This window comes from Talpa occidentalis, unplaced genomic scaffold, assembly GCF_014898055.3.
Source record: "Talpa occidentalis isolate TD23 unplaced genomic scaffold, MPIMG_talOcc4v2.1 talOcc4.7, whole genome shotgun sequence".
NCBI lineage: Eukaryota > Metazoa > Chordata > Mammalia > Eulipotyphla > Talpidae > Talpa > Talpa occidentalis.
This window is the reverse complement of record NW_023605083.1, coordinates 11,540,760-11,562,846: the sequence shown is the minus strand read 5'-3', so window position 1 is coordinate 11,562,846 and position 22,087 is coordinate 11,540,760. Positions and strand designations below refer to the sequence as shown.

Genomic DNA, 22,087 nt, shown 5'->3' with positions numbered 1-22,087 from the left:
GATGACATATTTTTGAACTATAAAATTTTCACATTTGTTTGCCAAAACTGAAGAGTTAACTACACAAAAGTTGTGCTGAGAAATTATCAAAACTGTCATACAACTTCCCCAATAAAATAACATCTTTTTATATTACCTCATTTGCTTCAGATCAGATAATCTTTCTCTTTGAAATTTGGTCTCTTTTTCAAGGAAGTGAAGATCTAGTGTCAGTCTTCCTTGGTCAGCCTGACAATGTTCATAGTTCATTATTTTCAAGACTTCATTTAATAACTGAATAACTGTTAGGAGGTTCAATTTTCCAGCCTCATAAACATTTCCTATGTGCAACTAAAAATTCAGAGGGAAAAAAAGCAGTGAACATAGGTTCATAGGGCAATAAATGAATACATAAATATATGTGATTTCTATTATTAATATATAAAAAGTTTACCTTAAATAAGAGTTAAAAAGAAATCAAATGTCAACCCCAAAATAAAACTGTGTAACAGTTTTGATCCAAAGAAAATTACTGCGGAAGAATTAACATACCAAGATACATTTTTTTTTATTGTATAGAAGTTGAAAACTAGAATAAAAGAAAGCCAATAAAAAAAAACTAGAATAAAAGAAATGCAAATAAAGGAAAAGAAGGTTTTGAGACCTATCATAAGAACTCATGTTTTAACAGAAGTTTCAAGTTAATGGTCTTGAAAACTAAATTTAAACCTGAATGTACCTATTAACCTACCCAGTTCTAGTGTTTTAAAATCATTTGAATATTGCCAATAATTCAAACTTAAATTCAAAAATCTCAGACTTCAGGCAGGCATCTCCTGTCTCGTCCCCTGCTTCCTTGCAGGGTATTTCAATCAATCTGCCTTTTCTGTTTTTCAAAAAAAAAAAAAACCATAGGTATCACATAAAAATTATAATTTCTCCAAAGATCTGGTCACTTCCTACTTTATCCCTATTGCTACACACAATTAGCATATTTCATTTACACATATTACCTGACTAGCCCCTATGGAAACCTGAGTTTGCAGGTCCTGATTTTCATGTACTCTAAATCTGAAATGCCAGTCAGGTGAAAACTTCAGGAACACAATATTTTATCTTTGCATCCCCTATACTACAGTTAACATCCAACAGTGTAAATGCTTAATAAATAAAGTTTACTTTTTAAAAAAATGTAGGTTATCAAGATGGAAATGTCCCATAAGTAAGTGGAAATAATTGTTGGGATTTTGGAGAGAAGTAGAAAGGCTGGAAATACCAATTTGGGAATATATTGAATAAGAAATTGATGAAGCCATAGAACTGAGTAAGAAAATACAGATGAATTTATAATGTAAGAAAGGGAAGCATTAAAGTAACCATGGGGGACACTTCCATCTAAAAGTTAGAGAAAAAAGAACAATTGGAAAAAAGTGAGAACTGCAATCTGAAAAACCACAAGAGAGCAGACACATTAAGGTGACAAAAGCTAAAGGAAGACTTGAAAATAAGAGGTTTTTTTAAAAGGACATTTAGCAAAAAGGCCATTCTCTCTGAGAATGTATAAGAATGTATGAAGAACTAGTCTGGTGCATCTCCCTACTAAGAAACCGCCTACTCTCTACACCACATGATGTAGAACTGTAAAGATATAATAAAAGTTGATGAATATAAACATACACACTCATAATGGTACAATACCCTTCTTTATGAAAGTTTTATTATATATACTCACAAAAACATTCTGAAAATACAAAGAGTAAAAAAAGTAATATGTGATGCCTAAAACAATTTCATAAAAGGAGTTTCTCAAGGTTCCTTAATATTAAATGCTTACCTGAGACATCTGTTTTTCAACTTGATCAAGTAAGAGCCTTGGAATATTAACAGCAACATTAGTTCCATCTAACACATAATGTTTTGCTAGACTAAGGACTGAATTAACAACTTCTCTCTCTTTTTCCAAAAACACAAGTGTTTCATTCACTGACGCCCACAAAGATCGAACCTTTAAAAGACAAATTATTAAAATCCATATATATAATCTGTATATAAACTAAAGAAATGTAAAACACAAATATACGCATACTCCCAGAAACAAATGAAATATTACTGAAATGACTTTTAGAGAAAAAGTAAATATTTAATAGTTTAAAAGCACTGATATTACTTTCAAAGAAGCTGTAAAACTAAATAATTTCTCAGGAGAGTCTAGCCCACTATTTTTATAACAAATCTAAAAACTTTACACTAACAGAATTCAATTAGCATTTTATGTATTGCAACATGCTGTCAATCTAATAAAGATTATTCAGGGTAAAATAACAAAAGACTTTCAGGGAAGGCAAATAAAACCACTAAACAGCAATTCTGAGAGTCATTCAAGTTTCAGAAAATTAAAAAGGGAAAAAAATCTTTAAAAGCAAAGATTCTTAGGCATATGTTAACCTATGTTCATTGAAATTCATGTACAAGAATGTTCAAAGTACTTCTATTTGTTAATAGTCAAAATGTGGAATCAACCCAAAGATCTACCTAGAGTAAAAAAGGTGCACTGTGGGCCTCCCCAGTGGCGCAGCGGTTGAGCGCTGGGTTGCGAAGCTGCCCGCGGCCTCTGCGGCGCCGGTTCGATCCCCGGCTGCTCCCCGGCCACTGGAGGAGGGTCCCCCATGGCGCGCAGACCTCTCCTGCCACCCGCTGCTCCCCTCAGCAGTGTGCTTCAGTCCTTCTGCCTGCTCTGCTCCCCGCTCTGGCTCTGGTGAATTCTCTCACCCTCCCATGCTTCTGACTATACCCAGTGATTGTGTAAATAAATAAAAATAAAAATCTTTTAAAAAAACAAAAAGGTGCACTGTGCTATATTCACATAAAAGAACATAATAGTGGTAAGAATGAATACACCACAACTACACAACAGCAAGGAGAAAGCTGAGTAAGTAAAGGAAGTCAGACATACAAAAATTTATTCTGTATACTCTGACTGATATAAAGATCAAGAATACTAATCTTAAGGGCCTCCCCGGTGGCGCAGTGGTTGAGCGCTGGGTTGCAAAGCTGCCTACAGCCTCTGCAGCACTGGTTCGATCCCCGGCCACCGGGCGAGGGTCCCACATGGCACGCAGACCTCTCCTGCCGCCTACTGCTTCCCTCAGCAGTGTATTTCATCACTCTGCCTGCTCTGCTCTCCCCTCTGGCTCTGGTGAACTCTCTCATCCTCCCGCGCTTCTGACTGTGCCCAGTGCTTGTATAAATAAATAAATCTTAAATAAATAAATAAGAATACTCATCTTAAGTGTAAAAATTGAGAATGTTTACTCTTGGAAGAAAATGGTTGTGAACCAAAGGGGGCTTGAGGCTCCTGGGACATTGGTAACATTCCATTCCTTAGACTGAATGCTGGTTATATGGATATGTTCACTTCATTAAAAATTTTGCCAACTTATCCACTTATGATCTTTAAACTTTTCTGTATGCATGTCATACCTCAACAGAATTTATAAAAGTGTAAGGGAGGTGGAGAAATACAATATTTATGCCCACACTGGTGCCTAGTTCTACCTGTGGTACAAGGTAAAGGAAGGCTCATCGGCTGGCAGTCTAGTGGTCTCCTAAGGTAACATTTCCTTGGTGAATTTAACAAAGACCCAGGATGTGGTTCTCAGATTTTTCAAGTCCAGAGATTTTTATCTTGTCAATGGCTCAAAGCTGACTGGACGTGGGGAAACTTAACATTAACCAACTCAGGCGACACTGAGTTGAAAATTACTAAATTTATAACAAAAATAGTTTCCACTAAAAGGAACATTTTTATTCAGTAAATTGGAAGTTTCATGAAGTTGCCTGTTTGCTTCACTGCTGTAGCTCTACTCTAGTATCTAGAATGGCCAGTATACTATAGATGATCAACAAGCATTCACTAAATGAATAGTTATTTCCTGAGGAGGCCACTCACCTTTTCCACTGACAAGGTACTTAGTAAGCCAAATAAATACCCAAAAAGCTTGGTGATCATAGAATTCAAGAGATTTCATGCAAACACAAAGAAGGCCTAAGAAAATATTGCTATCACACGTAAGAGGCAACCTTGAAAGCCTCGGATCATTTGTCTGCCAAACTGCTCCCTACTGTCATGTCAGCTTCAAAGTGACTTCTCATTTTTCTTCCATACTTACCATCTTCCTTCAATTAATGTATTTTATTTACTGATGAAATTACATTCAAGTTATATACTTCTTGCTGGCTTGAAAGATTTTGAATTAATCATATTAAAAATTGCTTTTGAATATATTTTTTTTCCATTATATTCAAGCACTTTAGAGGCATCCTGTTACCATCTTTGTATGTATCATTTAGACGTTAAAAAAAAAAGTAACAATGCTACAAAAAGAAATGACAAAAAGAAACTAGAAGTCCAACTGAGAAAGCAAACATTGCACTTTACAAAAGATTAAATTTCTCCCTTCCAAAAGTTGTCTCATAGGGCCTCCCTGGTGGCCTTGGGGTTAAGTCTCATTGCTATTACCTTTAAGGCCTGAGTTCCCTATCCTTCAAGCTGACTCACATGGCACAACAGACCTCTCCCGTTTCACCCACTGCTCCGCTCAGTAGATCCGCCACTTCTGCTCCCCACTCTGTCTCTGGTTGAATCCTCTCACTCCCCACACCTCTAGCCTACACCCCAGTTCTTCGACATAAAAATTTTTTCTTAAAAAGTTGTCTCACCTTTTGAATTTTCTCTTGTATATTACTTTGGTCATCACAAGGTTCAATTCTAGTTAAAAATTAAATAATCTCATTAGTCATTTTTTTTTAAATCACATAGTAATTTACCATTCTTGATCTGCAAGCCCACCCGCTAACAACCACACTAATTAAAAACACAAATAAAGTTCTAATTCAAAGCACCCATTCTTTAGAAAACTAGACAAGGAATCAGAATTATGTACAATTCCTATCATCATCTAGCTATTGATATGGTATTTTAATTAATGTTTCTAAGACTCTCCATTTCCTTACCTGTAAAACGCAAGAGGTATAAACTAGTATCTAAGGCAATTTTCAGCTCTGAAAGTCACTTACTTTTTCATTTGGTTTTGTTGTCCTATACATTCTGATCTCAAATTCCTTACTTGCTTAACTGACAATCTGCAAGAAAATATACAAAATGACGACTATAATTCCACTTAAAAATAACTGGGTTGACCCACTTTGGTATTTTCCCACTTTTCGTATCTTTGCTCATAACCTCTGAGGACCACCCTTCCAAATAAACCAAGCAGCCAGCCAAAGGATTCTAGATTTTCTTTAGGAGTTACAGGAGTGATCTAACATACAGGCTGCTAGTGAGATGGAACAAGACTTCTAGGATCACATACTCCTGACTTTAAATAAAAAACTGACTATCATAACACTATACTGCACTTATCCTTGTCTCACAAACCTAATGGATAAATTTAAATGTTCTCTTAAGACAGGCAACATTTCAGTTTTAAAGTAATTTCAAATGATTTTTTAGCTGTAGTTACAGATAAAACAGAATTCTAAAGGTTATCTTACTGTAATTGCTTATGAACCTTGCCTTGTTTAATACTGTAAGGTCAGGTCCTCCTTGGTGGCACAAGGGGTTAAGTCTCAGCACTATGAAGCTATTTGCAGCCACTGCAGTCCCAGCCAGGGAGCTAACCCACAAGATACAGCAGATTCTCCTATCTCACCCACTGCTGCCCTCAATAGTGTATTTCAGTCAATCCACCTATTCTACTACCCACTCTCTGTGGTGAATCCTCTCACCCCCTACACCTCTGGCCTATACCCCAGTTCTTGTATGCATAAATAAATGAAAATAAATCTTTAAAAAATCACATAAAATAAAAAAATGAAACATATGCTCAAAAGATTATTAAGTAGACATTAAGAGTAATACAAGGAATGGCAATATGGAAAAATTTATAGCATGAAATATCAAGAGATACTATGCTTTTGGGCCTCCCTGGTGGCACAGCGGTTGAACTATTATCCACAGACTCTGCAGCCTCTGCAGCGCCGGTTCTATCCCGCCGGCAAGTGTCCCACATGGCGCGCAGACCTCTCTTGCCGCGCCTGCTGCTCCCCTCAGCAATGTACTTAGTCAGTCTGCCTGTTCTGCTCCCCGCTCTGCCTCTGGTGAATTCTCTCACCCTCCCGGGCTTCTGACTGTACCCAGTGCTTGTATAAATAAATAAATAAATAAATAAATCCTGGGCCTCCCCGGTGGCACAGCGGTTGAGCCCTGGGTTGAGAAGCTGCCCGCAGCCTCTGCAGCACCGGTTCATTCCCCGGCTGCTCCCCGGCCACTGGAGGAGGGTCCCACATGGCACGCAGACCTCTCCTGCCACCCGCTGCTCCCCTCAGCAGTGTACTTCGGTCCTTCTGCCTGCTCTGCTCCCCGCTCTGGATCTGGTGAATTCTCTCACCCTCCCGCGCTTCTGACTGTACCCAGTGCTTGTATAAATAACTAACTAAATAAATAAATAAATCTTTTAAAATAAATAAATAAGCAAATCTTTAAAAAAAAGAGATTGTGCTTTTAAGCACAATAATTACAGCTTAAAAATATATTTCCATGTCAAAAAAGAAAAGAACAGTGAATAAATTAAATTTTTGAACTAAGGTATCTTTTTCTTTTCTCTAAATTCTGATTTACAGAATGCCGAAAGTTTTAAAATAATGTGTCCAAAAATTATCTGGCTTAAAATGGAAACTAGGGGGTTTGGAAATAGGCATGGATTATTAAAGATATATTGGTATTTATTTCAAAAAGATTTAAAAAGATTTATTTTTTAAATAGACTTTTATTTTTTAAATACTTTTTTAAAAAGGTTTATTTTTATTTATTTATGCATATAAGAACTGGGGTGTAGGCCGGAGGTGTGGGGGGTGAGAGGATTCACCAGAGACAGAGTGGGGAGCAGAACAGGCAGATCTACTGAAATGCACTGCTGAGGGGAGCAGCGGGCAAGAAAGGAAAGGTCTGCTGCACCATGTGGGTTAGCTCCCTGACCAGGCTACAGTGGTTGGCAATAGCTTGACAGCATTGAGACTTTAACCCCTGCACCAACAGGGAGGCCCTCAAAAATAACTATCATTTTCTAACTTTCAAAGTATTACTTACTGTGCACATTCCTGATATTTTCGGTTAACACAATCTTGTCTCTGCAAAATTTGTAAAAATCTGTTACGTGCTACATGGCATCTGGCAACACACTTGTGCAAATCTTGTGACTTTACATTAAGTGTCTCTGTAAAACGTATAGAAGAATCTATATAGAATACAAATAAAAGCATAGAAAACTTAGATTTACAAGGTTAACATATATCAAAAATGTTTAGTTTTATTAATTTTAAGATTAACAACTTCATATAACTAAGAACTTCTTAAAAGCTGATACACCCTATACACAAGAAGATACAAATAATATCAACAAAAGCAAGAATAATACAGGCAACTATGAAAGCATATCTAAAGTTGTTACTTTATATATAAATGTTTTTAAAGTCCAATTGTCCAAAATATTTATCACACCTTGATATATTGGTATTAACACATTGTTATATATGAGTAACTTCTCTACAGGACCTTTTAACAAAAAAGGAAGAAAATTAATTTAAAGAAATGGTAAGATCACATCACCTCCATTGCTGCCATTAGTTTACTCTTCCTCCTAGTAAGACCAGCAGGATAGGACAACCAAATAAATATAAATCTAATCTCCAATTCTCAAGTAATTCTTGGCACTGTGTGTGTGTGCGTGTGCGTGTGCACGCGTATGTGCATACTCCCGCATATATATGTAACACTAATAATCTGACCCTAAAAACAATACATCCAAACATTTAAAAATTCAAGTTTATATGGGTAAAAAGTTTATATTTAAGTTTATATTTATAAGTTTATATAAAGTTTATATTTATAAATATAATAAAGGGGCCTTCCCAGTGGCGCAGCAGGTTGAGTGCAGCGTTTTGAAGCTGTCTGCAGATTCTGCAGCGCATCAATTCCCTGCCAGCCAGGGAGATACCCACATGGCGCAGCAGACCTCTCCTGTCTTGCCTGCAGCTCCCCCCAGCAGTGTTTTCAGTCATCTGCCTGTTCTGTTCCCCTCTCTTTCTCTGGTGAATTCTTTCTCCCTCCCACGCCTCTGGCCTGTACCCCAGTTCCTGTATAAATAAATAAATCTTTAAACTATATATATATATATATATATATATATATATATATAAAATAAAGCCCACTTTAGTATTGCTCAATACAATAAAGATGAATATTCTGTAAAAAAGGGATCACACACTGTATTTAACATTACCAATACATATCCTATCATTACTCCCAAAGAAAGCATCACTTTCTAAATAATTAACAGCGCATTAAGTTTACTGAATCTAGAAGTCACCTAGAGACTAAACATGTTGACTGGAATGGCATTAAATTAGAAGGACAACCCATACTCAGAAGTCATAAGGCACAATTCAACCACACATATTGCGGCCTTTCTGCGCACCTGTGCATGTAGGGTTTGGAAGAAGCATTGCCTGAAGACAATGGCCCACATCACAAGGCAAGCCTAGGGACACCTAAGTAGCCATTGACTGATTCTGTGACCATGGTCTGAGGTGGTCTGGGAATAGCTCAGAAATTACATCAAGTGCATACCACTACTTACACATGAAGCCCTCCCTGTATAGTTTTATGTATGGTCAACATGTCCCCTCCAGTTCCCCATAATGATTATCCTTTGTTACCCCTGGACCCTATTACTCCTGTTCTTGTCTCATAATCAATCATGCTTGCTTGTTATTACTAATAAATTGCAAGAAGGCTGATCACAGAGCAGCAGTCTTGCCTTGCAAACCTGCTCCACATCTCATCTCTCTCCAGTCGTGTTTCCAATACAACAGATCTCACATAAAATACTCTGGGTTTCATGTAATTAGAGCAGGTCATCCACTAACCAGAAAACTAGTAAAATACTTGTTATTAAATTTAAAATATGCAGATTTTTATAAAGCCAGATCACATGTTTTTAAAAAAGCATCACAGAAGATAAACAGGAAAAAATTTTCTATGTCACAGCACAGAAAAGGGATAACTATTGTTCCTACAAATGAAAAAGATCAATAACTTCAGTGAAAAATAGAGAATATGAACACAGAATACAAAAAGATTAAACTGCCCTTAATCATATGAAACAATTTTCAATCTAATAATAAAAAATACACACTAAAACTACCCTGAGATTCCATTTTAGCCTATCAGACCATTAAGAGAAAAACATCTGTCTACACTCAGTGTTGGAATCACTGGGAAAATAAACACCCTCAAAACTCTGGTGTCAGAAGCATGAACTGTCCAATCGCTACAGAAAATAATTTGGTAATAACTAGCAAATTACAACTGCACAATTGCTTTGACCAAACAAATCATCTTTAAGGAATTAAACACACACATATTTAAAATATATAAAGTTTGTTACTGTAGCACTGATTTTATAGCAAAAGATTAAGAAAAAAATTCAAATGTCTTGATTAGAAGACTGATTAAATATATTGTATGTATTATATATAATATATATATAACATGGTATATTCTCCTGCACAGTTCTAAATCTGCAATTTTAAAGAGAAAAAATGAGAATAAAGAAAAATTAAGAAGTTCTATAAAATCATATGTGATGATCTCTAATGATAAACTAAGTGAAAAATGCAAAGATTAAAAAAATTTTAAGATTCAAAACCAGATATATATCACCATTTAGGATTTACAAAAAATTATATACATAATTGCTTGTATTGCTGGTTATACTGGTTGCTTATAGGAAGGGAAATTAGCTAGAGAACAGAGGTGAAAAATGGGCCTTCACCTTTTGAGTTTTGAACCACAAGACTGTATTACTGATTCAAAATAATTAAAGACAGAAGGACATAAAGTGTGTGCATAAAAAAAAGAAAAATCAAAATTTCTGGAAATTGGAAGATGATTGGGGTTTATTGTGTCTTCTCCATATTTTCCTTTCTATATTTTATGAGCAGAAACAAATTAAGCAGAGCAGCATATTGAATGAGCTACAAATAGTATCCTTTTAAAGCTTAGCTCAAAAGCCAATATTTTGTTTCTATGAATTAGCAAATAGATCAAATCCCTTTAAAACAGCAATTTCTAACAAAAAAAAATTCCAACAAACTGCCAGTAGCCAAAATAATTTTCAAGTACGTTCAGCTCATTTAACCCAATTTATTAGTGGTAAACCATAACCTACAGGTCTATTCTAGACTGTTGCTCTTTTGTGAGGCCAGTAAATTAGGAATGCTCTCTACTTTTTTTTTTTTTTGTAAAGATTTGCTTTATTTATTTATTTATACAAGCACTGGGTAGTCAGAGGCGCGGGAGGGTGAGAGAATTCACCAGAGCCAGAGCAGGGAGCAGAGCAGGCAGAAGGACCAAGTACACTGCTGAGGGGAGTAGCGGGCGGCAGGAGAGGTCTGCGTGCCATGTGGGACCCTCCTCCAGTGGCCGGGGAGCAGCCGGGAATCGAACCAGTGCTGAAGAGGCTGCGCTCAACCGCTGCGCCACTGGGGAGGCCCAAGGAATGCTCTCTACTTTTTAAAGGATTACTAACACCACCACAAAAAGATGTATGTGTCAGAGAGATCTCATGTGGTCTTCAAAACCCAAAATATCTGGCCTTACATAAGAAATGGTTTCCAACCTCTGTACTAGTACTTAATGAAATAACCTGAAAAATTACTTATGTTCATTATAAAAGGATTTCAAACTGCAGTTCCAGTACAACATTAGCTACTTGTCTTTCAATGTAAATTAGTATTTTTAACTTATGTTGCTTTACTAAACATGCAAATTATAAAGAACAATAAAGATAAAAGAATCAAAGCAAAAAAAAAAAAAAAACTCCTGCTACAGGTTTAACTTACTTTTAGAATTGGATTTAATGTATTTTATTACAACAAATCTTGCAAAATGATACATCAGATGGATAAATTTAGAACCACCAGGAGAAAGAAATAGTGAACCAACAACTTGAGGAAAGTTACTTCCACATTCAGCCTATGAAAAAAAGAAAGATGATGACTTGAAGACCTTATCAACAATAACCCTTATATTTACTTACATCATATAGTTTTCAAAGCAAAATAGGGTTGATCAGTATTATTTCATTTTAACAAGTTGAATTTCTAAATCATTCTAAAGTCTTGGTGAATTTGGTCACAAAAAAATAATTGCTGGGCAAAGCTATAATAAATGACACTATCTGGAGATACAAGCTAAAATAATCTATGGTCAAAACTTTTTTTAGGGCCTCCCCAGTGGCACAGCAGTTGGGCGCTGGGTTGTGAAGCTGCCCGCAGCCTCTGCAGCGCCAGTTTGATCCCGGCCACGAGGCGAGGGTCCCACATGGCGCGCAGACCTCTCCTGCCACCCGCTGCTCCCCTCAGCTGTGTACTTCATCACTCTGCCTGCTCTGCTCCCTGCTCTGGCTCTGGTGAATTCTCTCACCCTCCCGTGCCTCTGACTGTACCCAGTGCTTGTATAAATAAATAAATAAATCTTTAAAAAGAAAAAAAAACTTTAAACAAAAATTGTGATATGAACTCCTGGGAGCTCTAAAACCTATTTCCATTGCATCTAGCTAGCAAAGCTTTTTCTGAGAAATATGGAACCCCAATCGGGCAATCCTGGTGGTGCAGTTTAGGATTAAAGACACAGCGCTATCAAGCGATCCCCAGCCATTGCACCATGAATTTGATTCCCAACCAGGGAGCTAACCCACATGGCACAGACATCGCCTGTCTTGCCCGCTCCTATCCTCAGCAGTGTATTTCAGTAGATCTGCCTGTTCTGTTCCCCACTCTGTCTCTGGTGAATCCTCTTACCCCCCCGCACCTCAGTGCGGGGAGCCCCAGTAAAAAAGTGTTATTCAAATTAAATATCCTTGGTTGTTCCATTAGCATGAAAGCACTTGAAAAGATTTCCCCTCTAAAAAAAATTAATGTCAGTCTGCCTGTTCTGCTCCCCATTCTGTCTCTGGTGAATCCTCTCACCCTCCCATGCCTCTGGCCTGTACCCCAGCTATTGTATAAATAAAAAAATAAATCTTTAAAAAAAAAAAAAAAAGAAGAAGCAGTGGGCAAGACAAGAGGTCTACTGCGCCTAGTCCTTAACTTCTTAAAATCTACATCTTCCAGAAAGAGAATACTTACAGAAATCTTTTTTAACCATTCACAACAATGTTTCCGAAATTCAGTATCACTTTTTTGGTCAAATGGCGGCCAACAATGTCTTAAAAACAAAAATAAAAGCATTAAAATTATGAGGGGAAAAAAAAACTCAGCAAAATTAAGAAGTTTTAACGTTATCTCCTATACTAGAAACATTAATGCTAAATGAATTAAGATTAACATTCTTAGATTTCAACTGAAGAGAAACAGCAATCCTATGAGAAACTAGGTCTTTCTCTTTTATAAATATGCGTAGGGTTCGGTTCAGTTTAACGCAAATAACAATGAATATGCATGTTAAGTGAAGAAATTAATCACTATTAAATTACTAAAAATAAGCTGAAGCCAATACTGTGTACTCAAAGGACTAATTCGTAAAATAGTATAAATAGGGCCTCCCTGGTGGCGCAGGCAGTTGAGCACTGTGCTATGAGGCTGTTCGCAGCCTCTGCAGTGTGAGTTCAATCCCTGCCGGCCAGTGAGAATCCCACATGGAACAGCAGACCTCTCTTGTCTCATCCGCTTCTCCCCTCAGCAGTGTATTTCGTCAGTCTGCCTGTTCTGTTCCCCACTCTATCTCTGGTGAATCCTCTCACCCTCCCACGCATCTGGCTTGTACCCCAGCTCTAGTATAAATAAATCTTTAAAAATAAAAAACAGCATAAATAAATTAGAATATTAAGCCTAAGAGAGAGAAATATAAATGGTTATATATAAAAAGCACAGGAGAAAGAATGGCATGAGAGTTGATGACTCCTACAGATCACCCATACCTTAGCAAATGCTATTGTTTTATCAATAAACAATTTCAGAAAATTGGTTAAGTAAAATTTTATTTCACCTTTAGTCAAAAGTAACAGACTTCAAAATTTCTGTACTTTCCCTTAGTAATCAATTTTGTCTAAATTCTTTTTTTTTTTTTTTTTTTTGGTGGGACCCTCGCCAGCAGCCAGGGAACTAACTGGTGCTACAGAGGCTGTGGGCAGCCTCGCAGCCCAGCGCTCAACCGCTGTGCCACCAGGGGAGGCCCAATTTTGTCTAAATTTTTATACTAAGTAATGATTTGTTTTGGGGGACCATTTTTTTGTATTTCTAAAATATGACATACATTCTATATTCACAGGAAAAACTAAGGTATGCATAGAAAGAAAGCTGAAATATTAGAATGTCAACAGTGGTGTTCTTATTTCCTTCTCATATTTCTGTATTTTCTGAATTGCTTAAAATAAGCTGTGTTTTGTTTGTAATCAGGGCAAAAAATCTGTTTATTTAGACTGAGGAAGCCATATACATTCATGACAGGAATTTCAAAAAATGTTTCAAATATACCTCTTCTCCTGGTCACTCAACTTTCAGTAAACACAAGCAATTAAGAATAAATTATCGGGCCTCCCCAGTGGCGCTGCGGTTGAGCGCTGGGTTGCGAAGCTGCCCGCAGCCTCTGCAGCACCGGTTCGATCCCTGGCCACTGGGTGAGGGTCCCACATGGCACGCAGACCTCTCCTGCTGCCCGCTGCTCCCTCAGCAGTGTACTTCTTCAGTCTGCCTGTTCTGTTCCCCACTCTGGCTCTGGTGAATTCTCTCACCCTCCCGCGCTTCCGACTGTACCCAGTGCTTGTATAAATAAATTTTTAAAAAAAATAGAATTTAAATAATCAAAAATAATGCCTTAAACAATAAACTAATGTGTACTTTATATATGTGGGTAATGGCACAATATAAAAATTGAAACAAATGTGAACATTTATCAGACATAAGGAACCCAAATCACATGCAAAATAACTTGGAACCAAAGTTAGTGGGTGTTCACATTTTTGTTCCCTTAAAGGCCTCCCTGGTGGCACAAGGGGTAAAGCACCACACTGTGAAGCAATCTGCAGCCTTTGCAGCACAAAGTTCGATACCTGGTCGGCCAGGGAGCAACCCACATGGCGAGGCAGACCTCTCCTGTCTGCCCGACTGCTCCCTCAGCAGTGTATTTCAGTCCGTCTGCCTGTTCTGTTCCCCACTCTGTCTCTGGTGAATCCTCTCACCCCCCTGCATCGCTGGCTTGTACCCCAGCTCTTGCATGCATAAATTAAAAAAAAAAAAAACCACTTAGTACTCGGCAGTATATAATAGGCTGACCTTAACAGAAATGATTTTTGATTATAGCACCTGACAATTTATTTATCACTGACAAAACAAAAAGGATTTACAGAGACCTAGAGAGGAACATTACAAAAAATAAGTAACACTTCCTGCAAGAAAACAAGTAAGGTATGAGGCACTTAGCAAAAATCAAGTAAACAGGGCCTCCCTGGTGGCGCAGGGGTAAGACGCAGCACTATGAAGGTACCCTCAGCCACTGCAGCACAAGTTTGATCCCTGGCCAGGGAGGTGACCCATATGGCACAGCAGGCCTCTCCTGTCTTGCCCGCTGCTCCCCACAGCAGTGTATTTCAGCCAATCCACCTGTTCTGTTTCCCACTCTGTCTCTGGTGAATCCTCTCATCCTCCCATACTTCTGGCCGGTACCCAGTTTTTGTATGCATAAATAAATAAACCTTAAAAAAAACAAAAAAAAAGTAAATATAAAAGGTAAAAATCAAGAATATAAATTGGTACTAGTTGTTCTGCCTAATAATTCAAAGAATGAAGAATGTTAAGAAGTAATTTTATCAATAAAATTTGTTTTATCTAGGGTACACAATGATTATAAGATACATGATTTTAAGATAAGTTTCAAAGGAAATCACTCAGCTTTATAAATGTTAAGCACTAAATTTATAAGACTCAAACTTGATTTCTGTAACATCTATTCAAAATAATAGTCAAAAGCCAAATTTGAAATTCTGGTTTTTTTTTTTTTCAAGATGTATTTTTTATTTATGTAGTGCTGCAGTGGCTGGCGATAGCTTGATAGTGCTGCCCTAACTCCTCGCACCACGAGGGAGGCCCCCGAAATTCTGGTTTATATCAAGTCACAGTTCTTTTTCAAATTTAAGAATGACTACTTACGAAAAGAAAATGAAATAACTTGCTTACCTGAAAACTTCTTTGGTGAGAGACTGGTCTAGCGTTTGAAACAAAAAGTAAGAAACTATCTGAAAGGCATCACGGTTCAGCTTGTCAAACATATTCCTAGTGGTTTAAAAGGAACAGAAACAGGTAAACAGAAAGGAAAATGGTTTTTATACAATTAAACATCAAAAGTTGCGTAAAAATTTGACTTTCTTCAAAAGGTCAAGGCTAACAAATTTTTCTCATTCATGCACAAAAATAGCTAATTTTTACTAACTTTGCTATTTGACAAATATTAAACAATATATAGGCATAACTCACCTAATCTTCACCACAATCATGAGGTTAAGTACTGTGCAAGCTGTTTTAACATGGATAATTTTATTTAACCCCAATGACAATAGAAAGGAATGTGACTATCTTCATTAAACAGAAGTGGAAATGGAAGAGCAGTGATTTGACATATGTCATCTGCCCCCTAATCTAGGGCTTTTACCACTAGATATCATCCCCCAAACCATTCTTATAATTCTAGCAAGTCTCTTAGAATTTTCATTGCCTTGATTTCCCTAACTTATCAAGACAAAGTATAAACAAATACACTATGTTTTTAAAAGAAATAAAATAAAAACTAAACCTTGTAAGAAATGTCACACAGCTATAAGGAATGGAGAGTTAACACAAAGGAGGCCTGGAAGCCACTGGGTCATCCACTGCTCTGTGCTCACTGTGCCATCCTTACACCCTTCTCCTGAGGCCAGAACCATGCTGATATCCAGCAGGACATGCAAAACTCAGGCTTCCAGCACTGTTGGAGCCCAGAAAATGGAGAGTTCCTTGTACTTCACCTAGGACAGCAAACAGCTGATGGAGATTAGAAACCACTTGACCACATTTTGTTGCAAGGATTTTAAGATTAACTTTGATAATTTCCCAGGCAAAATAAGTGGAACTTGGCATGGAGATATGGCCACCATATTTCAAAGTCCTGGCAATGAAGAATAAAACAGCATGGAAAATAAAATGAAGGAATTTCATTTCTAGTTAAGTAAAAATGGGATAAAAATGGACTGTATAACCTAACAGAAATTAATGTTTACACTCAAGAAGGAAAAGAACTTGTCAAAGTTACCAGAAAAAAAAAAAAATTTGAGTGCTCCCTTTACCCCAAGTATAAAAAGGGCCTTTGCATGGTTACAAAAAGAGAACTTATTGGAATTATGAAATATCAAAACAAGTTAAGAGGAAAGGAACCAAATAACTATAAAGCAAAGGTATCAAAAGAAACTGAACACATTATCAAAAAGAGGGCAAAACTTATTCGAACATAATAGAGTAGGACCTCCCTGGTGGCATAAGGGGTTAAGATGCAACCTATGAAGCTCTCCACAGCCACTTCAGCATGAGTTCGATCCCCTGCCAGGGAGCTACCCACGTGGCGCAGCAGATCTCTCCTGACTTGCCCGCTGCTCCCCTCAGCAGTGTACTTCAGTCAATCTGCCCGTTCTGTTTCCCACTCTGTCTCTGGTGAATCCTCTCACAACCCCACACCCCCGCACCTCCGGCCTGTACCCCAGTTCTTGTATGAATAAATGAATCTTAAAAAAAAAATAACATAACAGAGTGTATCTACAGATATTCTATGCACTAATAAAATATTTCTAACATTTAGAACAGGAATCCAGGATATATTTTCAACAAAGATCTGACGGGGTATCTCTGAATGGGCATTTCACTTGGATGATTCCTTGCTTTCAAATTCCAAAAAGTGGGCCTCCCCGGTGGCGCAGCGGTTGAGCGCTGGGTTGTGAAGCTGCCCGTGACCTCTGCGGCGCCGGTTCAATCCCCGGCTGCTCCCCGGCCACCGGAGGAGGGTCCTACATGGCGCGCAGACCTCTCCTGCCGCCCGCTGCTCCCCACAGCAGTGTACTTCGGTCCTTCTGCCTGCTCTGCTCCCGGCTCTGGCTCTGGTGAATTCTCTCACCCTCCCACGCTTCTGACTGTACCCAGTGCATGTATAAACAAACAAACAAGTAAAATAAATAAATAAAGCATGCCTCTATTAAAAAAAAAAAAAAACAAAACAAATTCCAAAAAGTAACTGGTTTAGGAGGTAGGCAGTTAAAAAGAGCACAGGGATGCCTGACCAAATGGATGTTACGTACTCCTTGTAAACACATAAAGCAATTTTCTTGAGTTGAAAAACAAAATTAACATTAACGTTCCCATGCTCATCCAAATGTCAAGCAACTTTTTAAGTCTTTAGAATGTTTTTATTCCTCAGTGACCACAAATGAAATTCCTACCTCTTTTCATCTCTCAAATCTGTTTTCAGTGTCCTGTTCTCCTTGACACCTACTGTAATTTTTAATATTTATTGAAGGGTTAATATTTGTTGAAGGTTCACCCACTAAACAGAAATTCTGTAAGGGAAAAATCTGTGTCTATTCTGTTCACTACTATATTCCCAGATCTAACACTATGCTCAATATGTTTCTATGTGCACTACCAACTTAGTTCAGGCCTATCTGCAAAGCCCCAGATCCCCCTTAATTGCATTCTCTGTAATGCAACCGGAATAATTTTTACAAAATGCAAATCTTTTGAGCAAATAGCTAGGCATGAACTTGCTGAATCATGTTAAGTATGTTTCCAATTTTACAAGGAAAGTAGTTACACAACTCCAGAAACAAGACAAAAACCAGAATTACACACCAACAAGAATTAATTTTACCATATGTAAATACATGAATAAGAAATAAAGGAATGAAGTAAGGGCCTCCCTGGTGGCACAGCGGTTGAGCGCTGGGCAGCCTCTGTAGCACCGGTTTGATCCCCAACTGCTGGCGAGGGTCCCACATCGTGCTGCCCGCTGCTCCCCTCAGCAGTGTACTTCGTCAGTCTGCCTGTTCTGTGCTCCGCTCTGCCTCTGGTGAATTCTCTCACCCTCCCGCGTTTCTGACTGTAACCAGTGCTTGTATGTATAAATAAATAAATAAATAAATAAATAAATAAATAAATAAATAAATAAATCTTTAAAGAAAAAAGAAGTAAATGTGATGTCACATTCATGCTTTTACATGGTGTATCTCTCCCTATGTCTGAAATGACTGTTATTAAACATAAGGGGTAAAACTATCTGTGACAGGAGAAAAAAGAATAAAACCTACCATGACTGGACCAGAATTTGACATATTTTAATTTATTTCCAGTCAGAAAGCAGATTGGAATTTAAAAAAACAAAAATTAAATTAAATTTAAAAAAAAAAGAGAGAGAGAAAACTAGGAATGTGAAAAAAAATTGGAGAGAAGGAAGCAGAAGCAATGGGATCCATTCTCAGTGGAGGCCTGGAAAACCTTTAAGCTGCTGGGCCTCCCTGGTGGCGCAGTGGATTGAGCGCAGCACTGTTAAGCTGTCCACAGCCTCTGCAGCACGGGTTCGATTCCTAGCCGGGCAGGGAGATACCCACATGGTGCGGCAGACCTCTCCTGTCTCATTGACTGCTCCCCTCAGCAGTTTACTTCCATCCTTCTGCCTGTTCTGCTCCCTGCTCTGTCTCTGGTGAATTCTCTTACCCTCCCGTGCCTCTGGCCTGTACCCCAGTGCTAGTATAAATAAACAAATCTTTAAATAAAAAAAAAAAAAAGCTTTAAGCTGCTCCACCAGTACACAGAAATAAGATTGTGCAGACCACATCAACCCTTGTTAGACAAATAGAATACTGTATTTACTAATACATAACCATAAGTTGATGCTATCTAGTGGCTGTCTATTTTTAGAAGACTTTTAGACAAAGTACTTTTATTATAAGCAGTAGTAACTTTTAAAGTTACCAAACAAATTTCAGCACTAAACCCAGACAATAAAATAGTTCTAATAAAGCTGAAAAAAAATCAAGGGGCCAGTGAAGGCTAGAAAGGTAGCAAATTGTAGATGAGCTAATTACTTTTGAAAGTATAGCTACCTTCATTGTGAAATTACATAATGGAAAATCAAGTGGTATTTTAGAGACTGATACATCAAGATAGAGATTTAACTACACTATTAAAATACTGCCAGGCCTCCCTGGTGGCACAAGGGGTTAAGATGCAACCTATGAAGTTGTCTGCAGCCACTGCAGCACGAGTTCAATCCCCTGCCAGGGAGCTACCCACATGGTGCAGCAGACCTCTCCTGACTTGCCTGCTGCTCCCCTCAGCAGTGTACTCCAGTCAATCTGTCTGTTCTGTTCCCCACCCTGTTTCTGGTGAATCTTCTCACCCTCTGCACATCTGGCCTGTACCCCAGCTCTTGTAGGTATAAATAAAAATAAATAAAAATAAGATACTGTCACTGGAATGTGAGAAACAATTACAAAAGTCACTTTAGACTAACAAGAGAATCTATGTATACCACATTTCTCCTGGCCTGCAATGATAAAGAATATGGGTGTTGCCTAAAGTTGACAAAAACAAATATTTCGATTTACGATTATCACACTAATATTATTGGCAAAGTAGGGAAGGAGCTTTTCCTTTTCATCTTTTTTTTTTAATATTTATTTATTTATGCATACAAGAGCTGGGGTACAGGCCAGGGGTGGGGGGGTGTGTGTGAGAGGATTCACCAGAGACAGAGTGGGGAACAGAACAGGCAGACTGACTGAAACACACTGCTGAGGGGAGCAGCAGGCGAGATAGGAGAGGTCTGCCGCACCATGTGGGTTTCTCCCTGGCCGGCCGGGGGATCGAACTCGTGCTGCAGAGGCTGCGGGTTGCTTCATAGTGCGGTGCTTCACCCCTTGCGCCACCAGGGAGGCCCTTCCTTTTCATCTTAATACCCTTCTGGCTTATGCTAACCGTGCTTAGCTTTCTAACTCAACCCACAAAAATTGCAAACTAAACAGCAACCTACTTCAAAGGTTCCTTTGCACCTTAAACGTCCCCGCACATAGTGGTGCCCCGCCCTTCCACTCTCAACTCGCCACCTCTCGACTTCACAGACCACCCCGCCTCGCGGACAAAATTAAGCTGCCCCTCTAGGGCGGCTCCGCCTGCAGTCGCTACTGCCCTCCAAAGAGCTCCTGGCAAGGCTCGGGAACCGATACAGACCAGGCTGGCAGGAAACTGGGGCACGGGCTTTGCACCCAGTGCCCAGCACCCAGGAAACACCAGACGAAATGATTCATCAACGCGAAGGGCCGCGAGAGGATGGGTCACCCCACTGTCTGCGGCTCAGGCTCCCCCGCCCCGCCGGCCCCGGGCCCGGCTCCTTACACTCCGAGATGCGTGTGCGAAACGATCTTTCCGCTGGCGACAGTCGCCGGACCTGGCTCGAAGCCGAGCGCTTGCAGATACATCCAGAGATGCGCCTTCTCGAACGAGGTGACCCAGGCCGAGCTCATCTTCGCGGCCGGCGGTGTGTCACCGCCAAGGGGAAGCACAGGCCCAGCGACTCCAAGGGCCCTCAAGCCCCTTCCCTACCGGCTGCCGGAGGTGACGGCGGCCCCTCCATTGCCACGGCCTGCTCCTCTCTCGCCCGGAGGCATTTCGCCTCAAACGGCCTTTGTCTCCAAGGAGTGGCGCCTCTAACTGTGCCGCAGTACCGCCGCCCAAGCTCAGCCACCGCAAACCGAGACTCCCGCGCTTCCAGAAAAACTTCCGGGTGAAAGAGAGACTTCCGCGCCCACTAAAAGTCCCGCCAGGCAGTGCGCTCTTCTCTCGTCCGTCCCTGCCGGCTCAGTCGAGAAACTACAAGACCCACAATGCATTGCTCAGTCGAGAAACTACAAGACCCACAATGCATTGCGTGACCATTGCCTTTTTTTTGTGCGCGTGCCTACTTAGGCAGTCGCGCGGGAACTTTAGGTGTCAGCTTCTGGTCTCTGCAGTTTCTTTTTTTTCTTTTGAAGATTTATTTATTTATGCATACAAGAACTGGGATATAGGTCAGAGGTGCAGGGGGTGAGAGGATTCACCAGAGACAGAGTGGGGAACAGGACAAGGAGATTAACTGAAATACACTGCTGAGGGGAGCAGCAGGCAAGTGAGGAGAGGTCTGCTGCACCATGTGGGTCACCTCCCTGGCGGGGGGTCGAACTCGTGCTGCAGTGGCTGCGGACAGCTTCATAGCTTGCGTCTTAACCCCTTGCGCCACCAGGGAGGCCCTCTTTGCAGTTTCTTTTGCTTACTTAGACCTGTTGTGATAGATGAAAACCACAGATTGAAGCTAGTGGCTTGGTGGAGAAGGGAAAGTAGTGGTGTTATAGGACAGGGAGAGGGGCAGCCCAAACCCCACAAACCTGCCTATTCTAAATGGGTTCTGCCATCCGCCGCATCAACACAAAACATATGAGACTTTAATGGGAAGGAACTTTAATAAAACTAGGAAATAATAAAGGTAAGGCAAAGAGTCTAGTTTCTAAATGACGCACCCAAAGTGACCCATCCCCTCGTGGGTAAAAGTCCATCCATATGGGAATGGCCCAGAGCAAGGCCCCAAAGCCTGCCACAAGTCTAAAGCATCTTCCAGTGGGGACCCACAGAAAAGGGTCACAAACAAGGAGACAAGCCCGGAAGGAAAAGAGCAAAATCAACATCAAGATAAAAGCTGCCATTGTCACCTCCCCATGGGTCTCACCCACATCTGTGTCACCCAGTCCACAACCAAAAGATAAGCGCAGTTTCTTCACGTGTCTCTAGGCTCCATGCGCCTCCTCCAGGTCTCCTGGCTCCATCCTGCTTCCTTCCTCAGTCTCTTCTGCAGCTTCTCCTCTCCCTACTCAGCTCCACCCTCCCTTGGGTGGGGCAGGGAACCTCCCCCTTTCCTGGGGACCACCCTGTTACAGTGGGTTCCATC

At 39.7% G+C, this 22,087-nt stretch overlaps 1 protein-coding gene across 1 annotated transcript in view; it reads right to left on the bottom strand.

Moving 5' to 3' along the window:
- Positions 1-20,936, bottom strand: part of HAUS6 (HAUS augmin like complex subunit 6) — a 41,715-nt gene extending 20,779 nt beyond the window's left edge. Inside the window, exons 1-9 of the mRNA XM_037492010.2 lie at positions 20,506-20,936; positions 15,274-15,369; positions 12,229-12,307; positions 10,942-11,074; positions 7,127-7,274; positions 5,056-5,121; positions 4,699-4,747; positions 1,814-1,984; positions 137-330 (exon numbers count right to left, since the gene is read on the bottom strand). Of these exons, the coding sequence (XP_037347907.1) occupies positions 137-330; positions 1,814-1,984; positions 4,699-4,747; positions 5,056-5,121; positions 7,127-7,274; positions 10,942-11,074; positions 12,229-12,307; positions 15,274-15,369; positions 20,506-20,633 (1,064 nt within the window). The 5' untranslated portion in view covers positions 20,634-20,936. The remainder of the gene's footprint in view (positions 1-136; positions 331-1,813; positions 1,985-4,698; positions 4,748-5,055; positions 5,122-7,126; positions 7,275-10,941; positions 11,075-12,228; positions 12,308-15,273; positions 15,370-20,505) is intronic.
- Between the last annotated feature and the right edge of the window lie 1,151 nt (positions 20,937-22,087).